Raw genomic sequence first — 17,881 nt, 5'->3', positions numbered from 1 at the left:
TAAATTGGATTGTTACATGTTGTTTTTTATCATTGTTGTTAGCCGCCCCGAGTCTGCAAGTCTTAAAGTTGCAGAGTTTGAAAAACTCATGCTTTACGCTGACGAGAATGTCACGACATGATACAAAGGAGATTTTACCGGTCTTCTTCATTTTGAGTGGTCTGCTCTAGGTAAGCGAAGGCATCCATCCTTCGGTTAAGGCGGGCTTTGAGAAAAGCGTGGAACATGTAAGTTTCTAGTACCTGCAAAAAACACAACAGAAGACATTACCTACAGTGCAAGTAGTCCTCAACTTGCGACCAATCATTTAGTGACATAAGAACCTAAGAAGAGCCATGCTGAATCAGGCCAAAGCCCATCGAGTCCAGCATTCTATGTCACACAGTGGCCCACCAATTGTCCATGGGGATCTTGAGCAGAAAGAGAAGGCAAAACCCTCCCTTTCCCCTGACCCCCAACAAATGGTACTCAAGGGACTCCTGCCTGCCTCAACCAAATTAGAGGCGGCACTTGGACATCCATTTCAATAACCACCGATACACTTGGCATCCATGAATCTGTCTAATCCTGCCTTGAAGCTATGAAGGCTGACAGCTGTCACGGCCTCTTCTGGAAGTGAATTCCATAAACCAACGACCCTCTGGGTGAAGAAATATTTCCCTTTATTTGTCCTCACTTTCTTACCTGTGAGCTTTAGGGAGTGCCCCCTCGTCCTAGTATTGTGTGATAGAGAAAATAATTTTTCTCTATCCACTTTTTCTATCCCATGCATGATTTTATACTCTTAAAATCGTGACCACTTAAAAAATTATGGTGGCATATCTTGATCCAATATATAAAATATTATATTCTAGAAGTTAATTCTATATTTATGCGTATTTCAGACAAATGACATCAGTAAATTTAACAAATATATTATTATTATTATTATTATTATTATTATTATTATTATTAATTAGATTTGTATGCCGCCCCTCTCCGTAGACAGATAATCCTAAAATGTTTGGTTATGTATACTTTCAAGATCAAATTATATAAATAGATTGAATAAATATTTGGATGAAACTAATAGAACAATTTATAGTTCTGGCTTACCTTTCTGTAAAAAGGCTGATCATTTATTGCTCTTGTCTTTAAGAATTCTTCACTGTTAAAGACTCTGTGTTCGTAGTTCAAATGGTCTTTCACCTCCCTGTTGATAAAATGGGATGACCACAAGAATAATTTTTAAAAAATGTTTAGTGGGAGTATGCAGAGGTGGGATTCACAGGTTCTGACCAGTTCTGGAGAACCGGTAGGAGAAATTTTGAGTAGTTCGGAGAACTGGTAAATGCCACCTGACTGGCTCCACTCCCATCTATTGTCAGCCTCCCCAGCTGATCGGGAGAAATTGAGATTTTGCAGAATCCTTCTCCTTGGAGTGGGGATATAATGGGGATTTTGCAGAATCCTTCCCCTTGGAGTGGGGATATAATGGGGATTTTGCAGTATCCTTCCCCCAAGAGTGAGGAGGGAATGGGGATTTTGCAATATCCTTCCCCTTGGAGTGGGGAGGGGATGGAGATTTTGCAGTATCTTTCCCCCAAGAGTGAGGAGGGAGTGGTGATTTTGCAGTATCTTTCCCCCTGGAGTGGGGAGGGAATGGAGATTTTGCAGTATCCTTCCCCTTGGGGAGAGAATGGAGATTTTGCAGTATCCTTCCACCAAGAGTGAGGAGGGAAATTTTGCAGTATCCTTCCCCTGAAGTGGGGAGGGAATGGGGATTTTGCAGTATCTTTTCCCTTGGAGTGGAGAGGGAATGGAGATTTTGCAGTATCCTTCCCCTGGAATGGGGAGGGAATGGGGATTTTGCAATATCCTTCCCCTGCCTCGCCCACCAAGCCACGCCCACAGAATCTGTAGTAAAAATGTTTGAATCCCACCACTGGACAGAAACATTATCAATGGAAGCATTTTTCTTCCTTTATAAAAATTCGTTCTTTCTTTATAACATTTTTCATCCCGTGTATCTTGCGTGTATCTTAAACCCGGTGATTGCCAAGCCCCTTTCGGAGTCTGACTCTGCGGCAGGTGATGAGCGGGAACAAGAACTGACAACGAATGAGAAGGCAGCTCCATCGGCCTCAGAGGAAACTGGGGAAGGGCAGAGTCACTCCAGGAAAGGCAGGGAGGAACACAACTCAGCCGAAGGAGTATGGACCACCCCCTTCTGATGCAAGAGCTTGGAGAGTGCAGAGGAGGTGGGATCAGCTCAGACAGAGGAGGCAATTCATGAGGAGAACGCCCCACCCAGGTTCACCAGGCACACCTGGGGAATGAGACTATGGGGAGGGACATTTGTCAGGAACAAACGCTGAGTTCCGGGATTATTGTGTGCTGATGTTTGAACTTGCCAAGAACCCTTGTGGCGTTCTGGACTGATTATCTGGGTCTTTTGCTCCCTGAACTCCTTGCTTTGTTCTCATTTTACAAGATAAAGAGCCTTCTCTGTGGCGGCCCCGACCCTCTAGAACCAACTCCCCCAGATATCAGAGTTGCCCCCACCCTCCTTGCTTTCGCAAGCTCCTTAAAACCCACCTCTGTCATCAGGCATGGGGGGAATTGAAATTTTCCCTTTCCCCCTAGGCTTATAGAATTTATACATGGTATGTTTGTATGTATGATTGGTTCTTTAAATTGGGGTTTTTGAGGTTATTTTTAATATTAGATTTGTCTACATTGTCTTTTTATTGTTGTTAGCCGCCCCGAGTCTGCGGAGAGGGGCGGCATACAAATCTAATAAATGAATGAATGAATGAATGAATGAATAATAAATAAATAAATAATAATAAATTAATAAATTAATAAATAAATGGATGGATGGATGGATAGATAAATAAATAAATAAATAAATAAATAAATAAATAAATAAATAAATAAATAAATAAATAAATAAATAAATAAATTTGGGATTTATTGCCGTGCAGCTTTGGTACAGACAGTGTTGAGCTGGACTAATTGTGACCAAAAGCACTTTGAGGTTTGTTTGGGGAAGATTTGGAGCACTAAAAAGGCCAATTTGAGCTGCCAGCTGTTGTGCCATGTGTCTTGGGTCATCGCAGGTGATGGCACGAAGGAGGAGGGAAGATCTTAAGGCCTCCGAAAAGAAATCTTTGTGACACCCACCTAAAGATATTGACGATTAACTGCAGAGCGATCTGTTGAATTTCGGAATTCAGCTTGCGCTGCCAAGTTCTCCGTCGCCTTTGGATTTCGATGGAGTCCGTGGAGGTCCCCAGATGGCAGAGTTCGAGGTCATAGTGCAGCTGGAGGTTTTCAGTTCTGTGGGAAGAAGAGCATGGCTCAATACAAGGAACCAATCAATCAATCAATCAATCAATCAATCAATCAGAACAGGTCTTCTACTCCATTCTGGGAATTCTGGGAGTTGAAGTCCGCCAGGCTTAACATTGCCAAGGTTGGAGACCCCTGCTATAAACCAACGTGTTGAATCCAGCCAACATCTGCCCCGAGTCCTCGGAGAGGGGGCAGCATATAAATCTAATAAATAATAATAAATAATAATAATCTTTTGTTCTGACTTTTCAGAACCTTATTCATGGAAGAATACAAAATAACCTTGATTTTCACCTTGTTATAAAAACCCTGGCTGCTTCCACTGGAACATCTGGAATGTCGCTTTCCTCTTCAGAAGACTTGGATTGAGTGATATCGCCAGTATCAATGTTGATTAGAATTAAGTCGTCGGCTTCCTGGTTGTTACAAAAAAGAGGGAAGGTTGATAGTTAAAATAGAAGATTATGTTCTATTCTCAGAGACTACATGGCCCTTTCTCTGCAGTTTTCCTGGAAGATTTTTCAGAAGCAGTTTGCCATTGTCCCCTTCCCGGGGCTGAGAGAAAGTGGCTGGCCTAAGGTCATTGATACGAAGTCTTTGATACGTTAATGTAGAAATTTCATTAGGTGTGTACTAATCTATTGACCTAATCTATGGATAGTGAATCGCTAACGTATTTGTGTTTTTAGTAAAATAAATAAAATAAAACAAAATAAAATATAATAAAAAAATCAAAAACAGGATGCCAGGTTTTCTTTTCCTAAGGTATTAATTTAAATAAAATATTCCTCTGTCAAGACCCTGTAACATGAACCCCGTAGGAGATCGGATAGCAAGCACGTCTTAAAAATCTAAATACATCCCGTAATTGACAAGCTGATAAAATGTGGTTAAGAGATTTCCTGAATAAACCCAATGCAATTTGGTCACAGCTTTCTTTGAAGCTTGTACAAAGACCCTGTAACACATATCCCACAGGGGATTGGATCGCACGTTTTAAAAATCTAAATGCATCCCGTAATTGACAAGCTGATAAAATGTGGTTAAGAGATTTCCTGAATACGTAGCAATAGCAAATGATATTTTTATTAACCGGATAAACAAATGCAATTTGGTTACAGCTTTCTCTGAAGCTCGTACATAGAGAAAAGTGAAGTTTGAGCACCAGTTTGGGGTAGCGGTGAAAGAGTTTGCCTAGATTGTGAGTTCTACTTCTGCCTTAGACATGAAAGCTGGCTGGGTGAACTTTGAGCCAATCACCAGGTGATGGTGAGTTCTAATCCCACCTTTGCGGGGTGTCCAGGGGAAAAGCAGTTTGAAATTCCCTGATTTCCTTCCAACTCTATGATTCTATGATATTTCCATGACATTTCCCTGTAACTTGCGATCTAGTTAAGGTGCAGTTGTAGATGACGTCATACCAAACGGCTAAGCCATGTTATCAACACCACCGATAACACAACTACTCTCCAAAAAGACCTTGACGCTGTTTCTGAGTGGTCTAACACATGGCAACTCCAAATCTCAACCAGCAAATGCTCAGTCCTACCACAACAACACAAGAGCACACAACAGATTTAAACTTAATATTAACCGCTCCAAACTTGACTGTAAAAAATATGATTTCAGTAATCGAGTTGTCGAAGTGTGGAACTCATTACCGGACTCCATAGTGTCATCCCCAAACCCCCAACACTTTACCCTTAGATTATCTACGGTTGACCTATCCAGATTCCTAAGAGATCAGTAAGGGGTGAGTACAAGTGCACTAGAGTGCCTTCCGTCCCCTGTCCTATTGCTCTCCTATATCTCCTATACCTTTCTTCTATTCCTATGTCTCTTCTTCTATTCTTTCATTGATATGTTCTATTACTTTATCTTCTTTTCTATTATTTCTTAGATATATTTTACTATGAGTATCTCCTCTATAACCTTCATCATGTATTTTACTATTTGTATATAGATATATACCCACTAAAACCCTCATTGTGTATTGGACAAAATAAATAAATAAATAAATAAAATAAAACATTGCGAGGTGTCCAGGGGGAAAGCATTTTGAAAATCCATGATTTCCTTCCAACTCTATGATTCTATATTTCCCTGATATTTCCCTGTAACTTGCGATCTAGTTAAGGTTCAGTTGTAGATGAGGTCATACCAAACGGCTAAGCCATGGAGAAATATCAATAGCTGAGGAAGCAAGTTGTTGCCACAATTATGCTCCTTTTTGCTTGACTCTGCCAGGCAACGCGATCCGTTGGTTTTGTTTTTACATGATTTCTTCCTGACTTTCAAACTTTTTAATACAGTTTGGGGTTTTTTTCCTGATTTATTTTGTTTTTTTCATGAATTCCCTGATATTTCCTGAATTTATTTATTTATTTGTTTGTTTATATATTAGATTTGTATGCCGTCCCTCTCCGTAGACTCGGGGCGGCTAACAACAATAATAAAACAGCATATGACAAATCTAATATTTAAAATAACTAAAAACCTTTATTAAAAATCAAACATACACACAAACATACCATACATAAATTGTATAGGCCTGGGGGGTAAGGAATATCTCAATTCCCCCATGCCTGACGACAGAGGTGGGTTTTAAGGAGCTTACAAAAGGCGAGGAGGGTGGAGGCAATTCTGATCTCTGGGGGAGCTGGTTCTAGAGTGTCGGGGCCACCACAGAGAAGGCTCTTCCCCTGGGTCCTGCCAGACGACATTGTTTAGTCAACGGGACCCAGAGAAGGCCAACTCTGTGGGACCTAACTGGTCGCTGGGATTGCCGATTTCCCTGATAATTCCCTGATTTCCCTGTTTTCCAGGTTTGCTGGACACCCTTGCTTAGACATGAAAACCAGCTGGGCAACAGTGGAACAATTCATCTCTCTCAGCTCAACCCAACAACTATAAAATTGTTGCTGTGGGGAAAACAGAAGAATGAAGGATATCAGATATGTCAGTTGCCTTGACTTGCATATAAATGAATAAAGATGAGATTACAAAAAGGTGATGGATTGTGCAGAGATGGACATGCTGTCAAAAAAGCTAGAAGGGAAAGAAGACTCAGAATATTATAAGATATGGGAAAACTTTTATAATTGGCTAGAGGAAAGAAATAAAATAAATAAAACTCAAATTGTTGGAGGTGTAAAAATAAAAATGGGACCTTTTTTCATCTATGGTGGACATGCCCCCAAATAAAAAAGATATGGAAAAAAGTTAAAATGTGGATCTTCGAAATTACTACAATTAAACTGATATTAAAACCAGATACCTTTCTTCTAGGCATAATAAATCAAAAACTTAAAAAAATACTACTATTATTTAATACAACACATGATTACTGCAATTAGAATTACAATAGCGCAAAATTGGAAAAAAGAAGAAACACCATCAGAAAGAGAAATGATAAAAAAAATATACGACTGTGCAGAAATTGACAGATTAACCCAAAAACTTAAAAATAAAGAAGAATCAAAATACTATGAAATTTGGAAGAAATTTTATGACTGGGTCGAGACAAGAAAAAAATAATGGTAGTAAATAAACTAAATGTTCCTAAAATCAATCCAAGACACAAAATTAAGATCAAATCAATCTGACTTTAGATTAATTGAATGATAGAACAAATGTTCAATAACCGCTAATGCAATAAGCTGTATATTTATATATATATATATATATATATATATATATATATATATATATATATATTTGTTTTCGTAAATTTTCACGGGTATATGTATGTAGATTGTTCTGAGTTCGGGTTTTGCCCTGTGTAATATGCAAAATATTACACAGGGCAAAACCCGAACTCAGAACAATCTACATATATATATATATATATATATATATATATATATATATAGTTGTATAGTTGTTGTACTTAGATTCTAATATATATATATATATATATATATATATATATATATATATATATATATATATATATATATATAATATAATATATCTAAGTACAACAACTATACAAATAATAATTATATTGTGGAATGATACAATATGTACAATATCATATGCCTGCTCTTTTTAATCTTTGTATTATAATAAAAAAATATTTTTTAAAAAAAAACTCAAGGATAAATATTAAAAAATGTAAAAATGCAAAGCAGCACATTAATATGTATTTTTAAAAAATGGTAAATTCTACGATTGAAAATTCTAAATGTGTAGGGAAAGAAATTTCCCAAATGTTTGTTTTATGTTCTTTTTTTGTTTTGCTTGCCATTGTAAAGTTTGTATATGTATAAAAAATTGAAAAAAAGATATTACAAAAAGCACTAATAAATAAATTGGAGATCTAGAAATAATTCTCAACCGACCTTGCAAACTTCCTCAAAGTGGTCGATGTGACAGCCCATCAGGAAGGAGGTGGGTGCCATGACAAAATCCAGCATCTGACGCGACAGGATGGGCACAAACGTGTGTTGCCACTGAATGGGATGGATGTACAGCATGAAGCATCTGGATATGAGAGTCAGCAGTGCCCAGTCGGAGCAAAAGAAGACGATTTTTCGTTCAGTTAAAATGCAAGTAAGTATCTGGAGAGAAAGGAAAACCAAGAGATCGCCATAACTTTTATGCATGTATCAAACTGCATCGTTCTCTTAGTAATTTTAACGCGTTTTGGTATTTCAAATGTATTGTATCATTATTTTATTTATTTATTTTTATTTATTTATTTTGTCCAATACACAATGAGGGTTTTAGTGGGTATATATCTACATACACATAGTAAAATACATGATGAAGGTTATAGAGGAGATACTCATAGTAAAATATATCTAAGAAAGAATATAAAAGAAGATATAGTGATAGAACATATCAATGAAAGAATAGAAGAAGAGATATAGGAATAGAAGAAAGGTATAGGAGATATAGGAGAGCAATAGGACAGGGGACGGAAGGCACTCTAGTGCACTTGTACTCGCCCCTTACTGACCTCTTAGGAATCTGGATAGGTCAAGCGTAGATAATCTAAGGGTAAAGTGTTGGGGGTTTGGGGATGACACTATGGAGTCCGGTAATGAGTTCCACACTTCCTTCTGCTGCACGAATCCCAGCGACCGATTAGGTCCCACAGAGTGGGCCTTCTCCGGGTCCCGTCAACTAAACAATGTCGGTTGGCGGGCCCCAGGGGAAGAGCCTTCTCTGTGGCGGCCCCGACTCTCTGGAATCAACTCCCCCCAGAGATTAGAACTGCCCCTACTCTCCTTGCCTTTTCATAAGCTCCTTAAAACCCACCTTTGTCGTCAAGCATGGGGGAACTGAGACATCTCCCCCGGGCATATACAATTTATGCATGGTATGTTTGTATGTATGTTTGCTTAGTAAATGGGTTTTTTTAATATTTTAAATTATAATTTAGATTTGTCATGAATTGTTTTATTTTGTTGTGAGCCGCCCCGAGTCTGCGGAGAGGGGCAGCATACAAATCTAAATAATAAATAATAAATAAATAAATAGGACAGGGGACGGAAGGCACTCTAGTGCACTTGTATTCGCCCCTTACTGACCTCTTAGGAATCTGGATAGGTTAGGGTTAGGGTTATCTGTTATGTGTTCTACTCTTGGGTCTCCGGTAAATTTCCAACTCACGAAAAATCACTTAATTGAAATAAAACTCACTCTTTATTTTTTCAAAGAAGCGGGATAAATATAAATTGCAATGCAGAGTCAAGTAGTATGAAAAAAACCCAGTTCTATCTCATTAAGAAACCAACCTCGGCTCGGGATCTGGGAAGCGTGCCAAAATCCAATCCTTCTAAATTCCTAGATCACACACACTGCTTATAAATCAAAACATAATCAGAAGCTCACCGGCATCTTCTGCAAGCATGGGGAAATAGCTCAGAATATCTTGGGAGACAAAACCTATGATTTTTAGCATTTCTTTTCAGGCACGCCACAGTTTCTCGGCTCTTCCATGCAAAGAACGTTGTGAGTCCACAGGCCCTTTTCCCAGACACCCCTCTTTATATAGCCTGGAAGTGACATCACTTATATACCTCCGGGACCGCCTTCTGCCGCACAAATCCCAGCGGCCGATTAGGTCCCACAGAGTTGGCCTTCTCCGGGTCCTGTCGACTAAGCAATGTCGTCTGGCGGGGCCCATGGGAAGAGCCTTCTCTGTGGTGGCCCCAGCCTTCTGGAACCAACTCCCCGCGGAGATCAGAACTGCCCCCACCCTCTTTGCCTTTCGTAAGTTGCTGAAAACTCACTTGTGCTGCCAGGCACGGGGAAACTGACACCTCCCCTAACTACTTGGTTTATGTACGGTTTGATTGGGTTGTGTGATTATTTTATTACAAGGGTTTTTAAATTATGTTTTAAACATTGGATTTGTACATTATTTATGATTGTTGTGAGCCGCCCCGAGTTTTCGGAGAGGGGCGGCATGCAAATCTAATAAATTATTATTAAATTATTATTATTATCACACCTCAAAGAGTTAAGGCTGTGGATTAATACCTTTTACTCTGGATCTCCTCTCACCTTTTAACCTTTCTTCGATAGCGTGGGTTAATCCACGTATCTTCCCCTAATATGTCTCCTATTTATTTATTTATTTATTTATTTATTTATTTATTTATTTATTTATTTATTTATGTACGTATGTTTATTAGATTTGTATGCCGCCCCTGTCTGAAGACTCGGGGCGGCTAACAACAATAAAAAAGACAATGTAAACAAATCTAATATTAAAAATAATCTTAAAAACCCCAATTTAAAGAAACAATCATACATACAAGCATACCATGTATAAATTTTATAAGCCTAGGGGGAAGGGAAAGTCTCAATTCCCCCATGCCTGATGACAGAGGTGGGTTTTAAGGAGCTTGCGAAAGGTAAGCAGGGTGGGGGCAACTCTGATATCTGGGGGGACTTGGTTCCAGAGAGTCGGGGCCGCGACAGAGAAGGCTCTTCCCCTGGGTCCCGCCAAATGACATTGTTTAGTCGACGGGACCCGGAGAAGGCCAACTCTGTGGGACCTAACCGGTCGCTGGGATTCGTGCGGCAGAAGGCACATCATTGTCACATCAGGCCCCCTTAGGCTCTCCGCAGTCACTGTCTGCCTCGCTCTCTCCCTCAGCTTCCTCTGACAGCCCCCCTGGCCCAGGGTATCCAGAGGGGCCAGGGTCATCCTCCTCAGAAGCTGACATGACCAGAGGTGGACCAGGAGCACTCACAACAGGTAGCATCCAAACTAAATCAGGGTCCAAGTCAAAGTACTCCTCGAAGTTCTAATTTATTGCCGGAGCTATCGTGGCACCGACACTGGGAAAACTGAGTTTGAGTTTCCCACCCAGTTGAAAGTTCACATCCCTTGTCCCCCACCCACAAACTTGTCACGTTGCCCACTCAGATTGTGCTAGCGTGGCCAGTCCTCCTTCTGCCCAGATGGGTGGGCATAGGATGGCCTTGAACCAGGGGTGGGCAGCAGGCAGAACATAGAAACATAGAAGACCGACGGCAGAAAAAGACCTCATGGTCCATCTAGTCTGCCCTTATACTATTTCCTGCATTTTATCTTAGGATGGATATATGTTCATGCCAGGACGGGGTGGAACGCAATTCCACTGGCAGAAATGAAGATGTGTGTGCAGCTCCAGCTGATTGGCGGCTGTCACTTCCTGGATTACTGGTCTCAGCTCGGCTCTCCTTTTCTTCCCTGCTGCTGTGTCTGCGCTCCTTGCTTTTTTCCTCTTTCCTCCTTCCTGGCCTTGGACGAGCTTCTTTCTCTCCTGCCCGGCTCCCCTCCAGCCTCACGCGGCCACTTCCCTCCTGAGATGCAAGCAGAAGGCGTGGGTGGAAGCGGCGCTGGCAGCATTTATGCTTCTGGCAGCACCCGTTCGCCTAGCTACCCAGCCTGAGTGGTCACCCAGGAAGGAGAGAGCGGGAAAGACGAAGCAAATTGTCACCCCAGCGAGCGACACTGGGAAGGTTGTAAGTCGAGGACTTAACAGTTCACTTGAACGATGCTGATCGTTCAAGCCACTCCCACCTGGTCACATGGTCATCAAGCCACTCCTACCCAGTCACATGACCATTAAGCCACACCCACAGTGTGGCAGGGGAAAAATTGGCTGCCCATTACTGCCTTGAACCCTTTCAGAAGAATGCTTTGTGGCTGTATCTGTCCCCTCGTGAATTCACCATGCAATTTGGCAGAAGATTGATGGAGAAAATGTCAAACCAGTTTAAAAACAATCGCTTACCTGTAAAATCTGTTCCGGCTTGAAGCAAAGGAAGGGAAGATGTAGGTCCAAATCAACAAGGGGGCTGTCGGGATCTTCCTGAGATGGGAAGACGACTTGGAGAGGCTTCACATTAAATAGCTAGAAGGAGAACAGATTGGGGAGGGGGAGGTTAGCTTTGGGGGGCTTTCATTGCCACAAACAGCAGCAGGAGATTACGTTTTCTAGAGCAGTGATATTCAACCTTTTTTGAGCTGCGGCACATTTTTTACATTTGCAAAATCCTGGGGCGCACCACCAACCAAAATGACACAAAATGACACTCTAACACAGTACATATTATACATATATCGTTAATAATATAGTGTCACACTCTGCAGGAGGCTCTTATAAAAAGAAAAAGGCCAAATATCTATATACACCATCAGGATAGACATAACCAGCTGAGGCTGAGGCTTCATCTAGTGGTGGCAACATTTATTTATTCATTTATTCATTCATTCATTCATTCATTCATTCATTCATTCATTCATTTGATTGTTATGCCGCCCTTCTCCTTAGACTCAGGGCGGCTTACAACATGTTAGCAATAGTACTTTTTCACAGAGCTAGGCTATTGCCCCCACAATCCGGGTCCTCATTTTACCCACCTCGGAAAGATGGAAGGCTCAGTCAACCTTGAGCCGGTGATGAGATTTGAACTGCTGACTTTCAGATCTATATTTACCTCCAGTCCTGACCAGGATTAGAAATCGGGACCATGGGGAGGAGCAGCAGCTTTAATTACTTGCCGTGGCCACACAATGACAAGTGCACGGCAGCCCAAGAGGGGACCTTCCTGGATGTGGATGAGAGGCGGCCTGCTATTGGTTCATCGCTAGTGGTCGGGATGAATCCTAGAAGGTGATTGGTCAGTGAGCGTTCCCTGTGCCTCCACTCTTCCTGTCGCTGATAGCCGGAAGGATTGTGAGGGGAATGTTTATGTTCGGATGGAGGCGGCTGGCGGCGGGCCGGATAAATGGCCTCCGCGGGCCGTATCCGGCACGCGGGCCATAGTTTGGGGACCCATGTTTAATTTCCCCACGGCACACCTGACCATGTCTCACGGCACACTAGGGTGCCACGGCACACTGGTTGAAAAACACTGTTCTAGAGGATCGGACCGGAAGAGGCAATGTGGTCTAGACCAGGGATCCACAACACGCAGGGCACTCCTGGACCACGATTAATTCACAACCAGGCCGCACAAACGGTGGGCTGCGAACACACACTCACACACTGGTTTCTTTCCAACAGACTCCTTCATTGATATAACGTATCAATTAATTAAGCCACATTGTATATAACAGGGGTGTAAATTACACTGAGGGCCACATCAAGGTTGTGTTAGACCTCGGAGGGGGCAAGGAGTGTGGCCAGCTCAACGGCACTCATCGAGGCTCCGTTTTTAGTCACAATGGCTCCTGCAGCCCTCTGCCACCAAAAATGGAGCCGGGGAGGCTGTAAATGGCCTGCCCGGGTTCAGTTTTCAGCCATGACCGCCTCCTGCAGTGGTCTGCCAGTAAAAACGTAGATCGGGGAGGCCCTGCGCGGCCCACGCAGCCTCCATTTTCGGTTGCAGTGGCCACCTGCAGCCCTTTCTGTTAAGATATTCATGAACTGGAAGAACCAATGTTAACAGGGTTAGCCAATAAATAGGCATAGGAACTGAATCAGCCAATAGGAGCTACCCATTTCTGAGTCTGTGCAGAGAATCAAAACTGAATAAAGCTTAAGGCAGGGTTTGGCTCCACTCTCCACTTGGTACTCTTCCACTCTGCTGAAATGAAACTAACTGTTCTCTGCTGCCTGTAACTGATTGAGGAATTCTACTTGTAGTATTGTTTGTTTGTTTGTATGTTTGTATGTATGCATGTATGCATGTATATATACATATACATATACATATACATATACATATACATATACATATACATATACATATATATATATATATATATATATACACATTTACATATACACACACACAGTGGTACCTCTACTTACAAACTTAATTTGTCCTGTGACCAGGTCCTTAATAGAAAACTTTGTAAGAAGAAGCAATTTTTACCATAAGAATCAATGTAAAAGCAAATAATGTGTGCAATTGGGGAAACCACAGAGAGGGTGGAGGCGCTGTTTCCTCCCAGGAGATTCCTAGAGAGGCCCCACTCCCCGCCTTTTCCAGCCATGTTTCCTCCCAGGAGATTCCGAGAGAGGCCCCACGGAGGCTTCTCCCCGCCTTTTTCGGTTATAGTTTCGGAGGTTTGGGTTTGTAAGTGCAAAATGGTTCTTGAGAAGAGGCAAAAAAATCTTGAACACCTGGTTCTTATCTAGAAAGGTTTGTAAATAGAGGTGTTCCTAGGTAGAGGTACTACTCTGTGTGTGTGTGTGTGTGTGTGTGTGCGTGCGTGCGCGCTATCTAAGCACCCCATGGGCTGAATCCGGCCCGCGGGCCTTGAGTTTGACACCCCTGGTATATAGTATTTCTTTCCGATAGTATACCTAAGAATCCTGGGCATACTTACATCTGATTCCATTTTCTCTTTTTGGTGTGAGCAACACTAACACAGAGTGCAGAAAAGGTGTAAGGGGGAATAGGTTAAAGAAAGCAGAGACGCGAGATCCAGAAAAGGAAACAAGAGTTCAGGTCCCTCTTGCACAAAAGTGGCTTCGGACAGAGGATCCACAAGGAAACCCTAGGAAGGCAGAAAGAGCAAAGGAGAAAGAGAAAGTTTAGTGACAGAGAAATCAAGGCAGCTCTCCATTTGGATTGTGAATGCTCCGATATGCCTCAAGAAAAGAAAAAGATGGGAGTTGTGCAGTGGAAAAACGATGAAAGTGGTACCTCATGATACGAACCCCTCGCCATACGAACAATCCGAGATATGAACCCGGGGTTCGGAAATTTTTTGCCTCTTCTTCCGAACTTTTTCCATCTTACGAACCCGCCGCCGCCAAGAAGCCCCGCCGCCCGGCTGTCGCCTTTTGGAACAGCTGGGGGGCTTCTCGGCATTCTCCCGAACGCCGAACCCAGAAGTTTGGCAAAAGTTCAGGGTCGGCGTTCAGGTTTAGGAGGATGGTGAGAAGCCCCGCCGCCTGGCTGTTAGCTTTTCAAAAGAGCCGCAAAGCTGTCGGGCCGGTCAGGAGGCTGGAAAGGAGGTGGGGAATCCCAATAGGGAATTCCATGGGCGGAGCTTTGACGTCACAAAGACGTCCTTCCTGGCCGGCTGAAATGTGGACTCCAGGAAGGACGTCTTTGTGACGTCAAAGTTCCACCCATTGAATTCCCTATTGGGATTCCCCACCTCCTTTCCAGCCTCTTGACCGGCCCAACAGTTCCGTGGCTCTTTTGAAAAGCTAACAGCCGGGCGGCAGGGCTTCTCAGCGTCCTCCTGAACCCGAAGGCCAAACTTCCGGGTTCGGCGTTCGGGAGGCTGCCGAGAAGCCCCCCGGCTGTTTCAAAAGACGACAGCTGGGCGGCGGGGCTTCTCGGCGGCCTCCTGAACGCCGACCATGGAAGTTCGGCAAAAGTTCAGGTTCGGGTGGCCGCCGAGAAGCCCCGCCGCCCGGCTGTCACTTTTTGAAACAGCCGGGGGGCTTCTCGGCAGCCTCCCGAACTCGAACGCCAAACCCGAACTTCCACTTTCCTATTAAAAATATTTCCCTCCTGAACCTTATTTAACCCTTTAAATGTTTCGATCATGTCCCCCCTTTCCTTTCTGTCCTCCAGGCTAGACAGGTTGAGTTCATGAAGTCTTTCCTGATACGTTTTATGCTTAAGACCTTCCACCGTTTTTGTAGCCCGTCTTTGGACCCGTTCAATTTTATCAATATAAGAAACTTCCCTGAAGCCCCGGAGGCAAAAAAAAAAAAAAAAAAAAATGCCCAACAGACAAACCGGAAGTTTGGAAAAAAGACACTTTGGGTTTGCTGTTCTGCTGTTTTTTTGCACTCCAGAGGGTTCAGGAAAGCTTCATTTTTTTCCCATGTACCAGGCTTCATTAAGGTTTGTGCGCATGCGCAGGGGGGCGGGGGGGAAGGGTTGTGGGCACACGAACCGAAAAAGGTTTGCCATCATTGATCTAGAGAATGATCAGATAAAAGGGTGGGTAGCCCTCCGCTGCTTAACAGCCAGAGATAAGAACTAAAAAACACCCACCCAAATGGATCAGGCAGATAAAAGCTCTTGTGGGAGATCTGTACTTTCAGATTTACGAGATTCTGTTAATGTAACTCTACAATAAAGTAAATTTAGCTCGTCTCGTCCGCGTTTCCTGTTGGGCTTACAAAAGTCGAAGGAGGAAACCCTCACCGTTCTCTTCTCAAAGGCTGCTGCTTTTAAAAAGCTCTCAACAATCCTTGTTTGCCCTAAAGCACAGAGAATTATAAAGGGGAGTATATTTTAAGTATTTACCAGATGAAGCTGCCCAGGAGGAGAACTGGGTATCAGGGACAACCTTGCTGCAAATTCTTTTATATGTTCCTCGATTTCGGAATCTTTGTAAGGCTTCAGCCGTAGCAGCAAGCTGCAATTAAAACAATAAATAAATGACAGTAAGGAGTAGGAAGTCGCTTGAGAAGAATTCTCCTGCCTTTCAAACACTTGTTGCTTCTGCAAACAATGTACCACCTTATTGGGTGTTTTTTTTTTAATTTAATGCAATGCTGATCTTTTCCTACCCAAGTATGGATCTTAAGTTTTAAAGCCATTAAGCTTACAGAACAATTCATGCAAATTTAGTCAAGTTCTGCAGTAAATAACAAGCTTCTGCCAGCTTACTATATATAATTAAAATCTAGCCAGGACATAAAATTCAGCACCTGGCTTCAAAAATTTAGAAGCTGCAAATTTATAACAGGAGGGCTCTGTCCTTCTGTGTTATCCAAACCTGTAAGAAATTATTTTGAAGTGGTGCCAGGGTTCTAAGCAATACGCCCGTAGCAAACAGAACTCCGAGGCAATCTGGTTCCTCAAAGGGAGCTTTCAGCTCGTACCATTCGCCACGGCCCCTTCACCCCAGTCCCTTTGCTGCGGTCTATTCGCCAAAGTACAGTTTGCATCGGATATCTGACCGCCTGGGGCAGTTTGCAGCCAGCCAATCGGTGAGGTGGGCTCGGAGGCTTTGCGAGAGGTGCTGCTTTTGCCCTCTATCCCAGTCCCTTCGACATGGCCCATTCGTGGAAGTACAGTTTGCGTTGGGCGTTTGATCGCCCGCGATAGTCCACAACCAGCCAATTGGTACAAGGGGTTGGGGGCTTTGGGTAAGGTACTGCTTTGAGGGAGGTGATGTGCTTGTTAGGAGAAGGGAAGGGAGGGGGGAAGATGTAGGTTGTCAGTACTACATACATCACTGGTTGGGTTTGCCAATATATGAACTAACCAGCAATGTATGTTTGGAAGAATTAGCATAATGTAGCTTTAAGGGCTAGTACCGCATTTAGCTACAGGGTGTCCAGGGGAAAACATTTTGAAATTCCCTGACATTTCCCTGTCACTTACAATCTAGTTAAGGCACGGTCGTAGATGACGTCATAACAAACGGCTAAGCCATGGAGAAATATTGGTAGTTGAGGAAGCAAGTTGCTGCCACAGTCCTGCTCATTTTTGCTTGACTCTGCCAGGCAGCACGATCCAGGTTTTTTTTTTACCTGATTTTTCCATGACTTTTAAACATTTTAATACAGATTGGTTTTTTTCCCTGATTTATTCCGTGTTTTTTCATGAATATCCTGATAATTCCGATATTTCCTGAACCGCCGATTTCCCTGATAATTCCCTTATTTCCCTGTTTTCCAGGTTTGCTGGACACCCTGTAGCTATAAAAGGGGGTCAGAGGTGTTTCTCTCTGTTATTCTTGCTAAAGCTTGCTATTGCTCTATTGCTCTTGCTAACACGCTACTCCCTGATCTCATTCTCTGCTAGTTTGGTCTGTGTGACTATACTATACATTTGCTGTGTGCTAAATATTGGTCTATGTTTTATGTATGTAAGTAAGGCTTATGGTATTACATAGAACTGCCTGTTCTGCAAAAGAGAAATATTATAATATTATATATGTATATAGAACTGTGTCTTCTGAAGAGTATTATTGGTTAGCTGCTGTATGTATAGACCTATATGTTCTGCTTTGTATATGATTGCTTGACTTGTATATGTATGAAGTGGACTATTTACTGAATACTCCATTGTATATATATAAAATAATATTTATGCTCTACTTATATTAATCTGGGTTATTGGCTCAATAATCACCACTGCCACATATATTCTGTTTTTTAAATTT

General features: G+C 42.4%; 1 protein-coding gene across 1 annotated transcript in view; it reads right to left on the bottom strand.

Annotated features, from left to right (window-relative positions):
- The window catches only part of DENND3 (DENN domain containing 3), an 83,296-nt gene that overhangs the window by 32,929 nt on the left and 32,486 nt on the right, over positions 1-17,881 (bottom strand). The window contains exons 5-11 of the mRNA XM_070748354.1: positions 16,012-16,123; positions 11,577-11,696; positions 7,680-7,898; positions 3,631-3,752; positions 3,166-3,321; positions 1,096-1,192; positions 139-242 (exon numbers count right to left, since the gene is read on the bottom strand). Of these exons, the coding sequence (XP_070604455.1) occupies positions 139-242; positions 1,096-1,192; positions 3,166-3,321; positions 3,631-3,752; positions 7,680-7,898; positions 11,577-11,696; positions 16,012-16,123 (930 nt within the window). The remainder of the gene's footprint in view (positions 1-138; positions 243-1,095; positions 1,193-3,165; positions 3,322-3,630; positions 3,753-7,679; positions 7,899-11,576; positions 11,697-16,011; positions 16,124-17,881) is intronic.

This window comes from Erythrolamprus reginae, chromosome 3 (genome assembly GCF_031021105.1).
Source record: "Erythrolamprus reginae isolate rEryReg1 chromosome 3, rEryReg1.hap1, whole genome shotgun sequence".
NCBI classification, from domain to species: Eukaryota; Metazoa; Chordata; class Lepidosauria; order Squamata; family Dipsadidae; genus Erythrolamprus; species Erythrolamprus reginae.
This window is presented reverse-complemented; position numbering and strand designations above follow the sequence as displayed.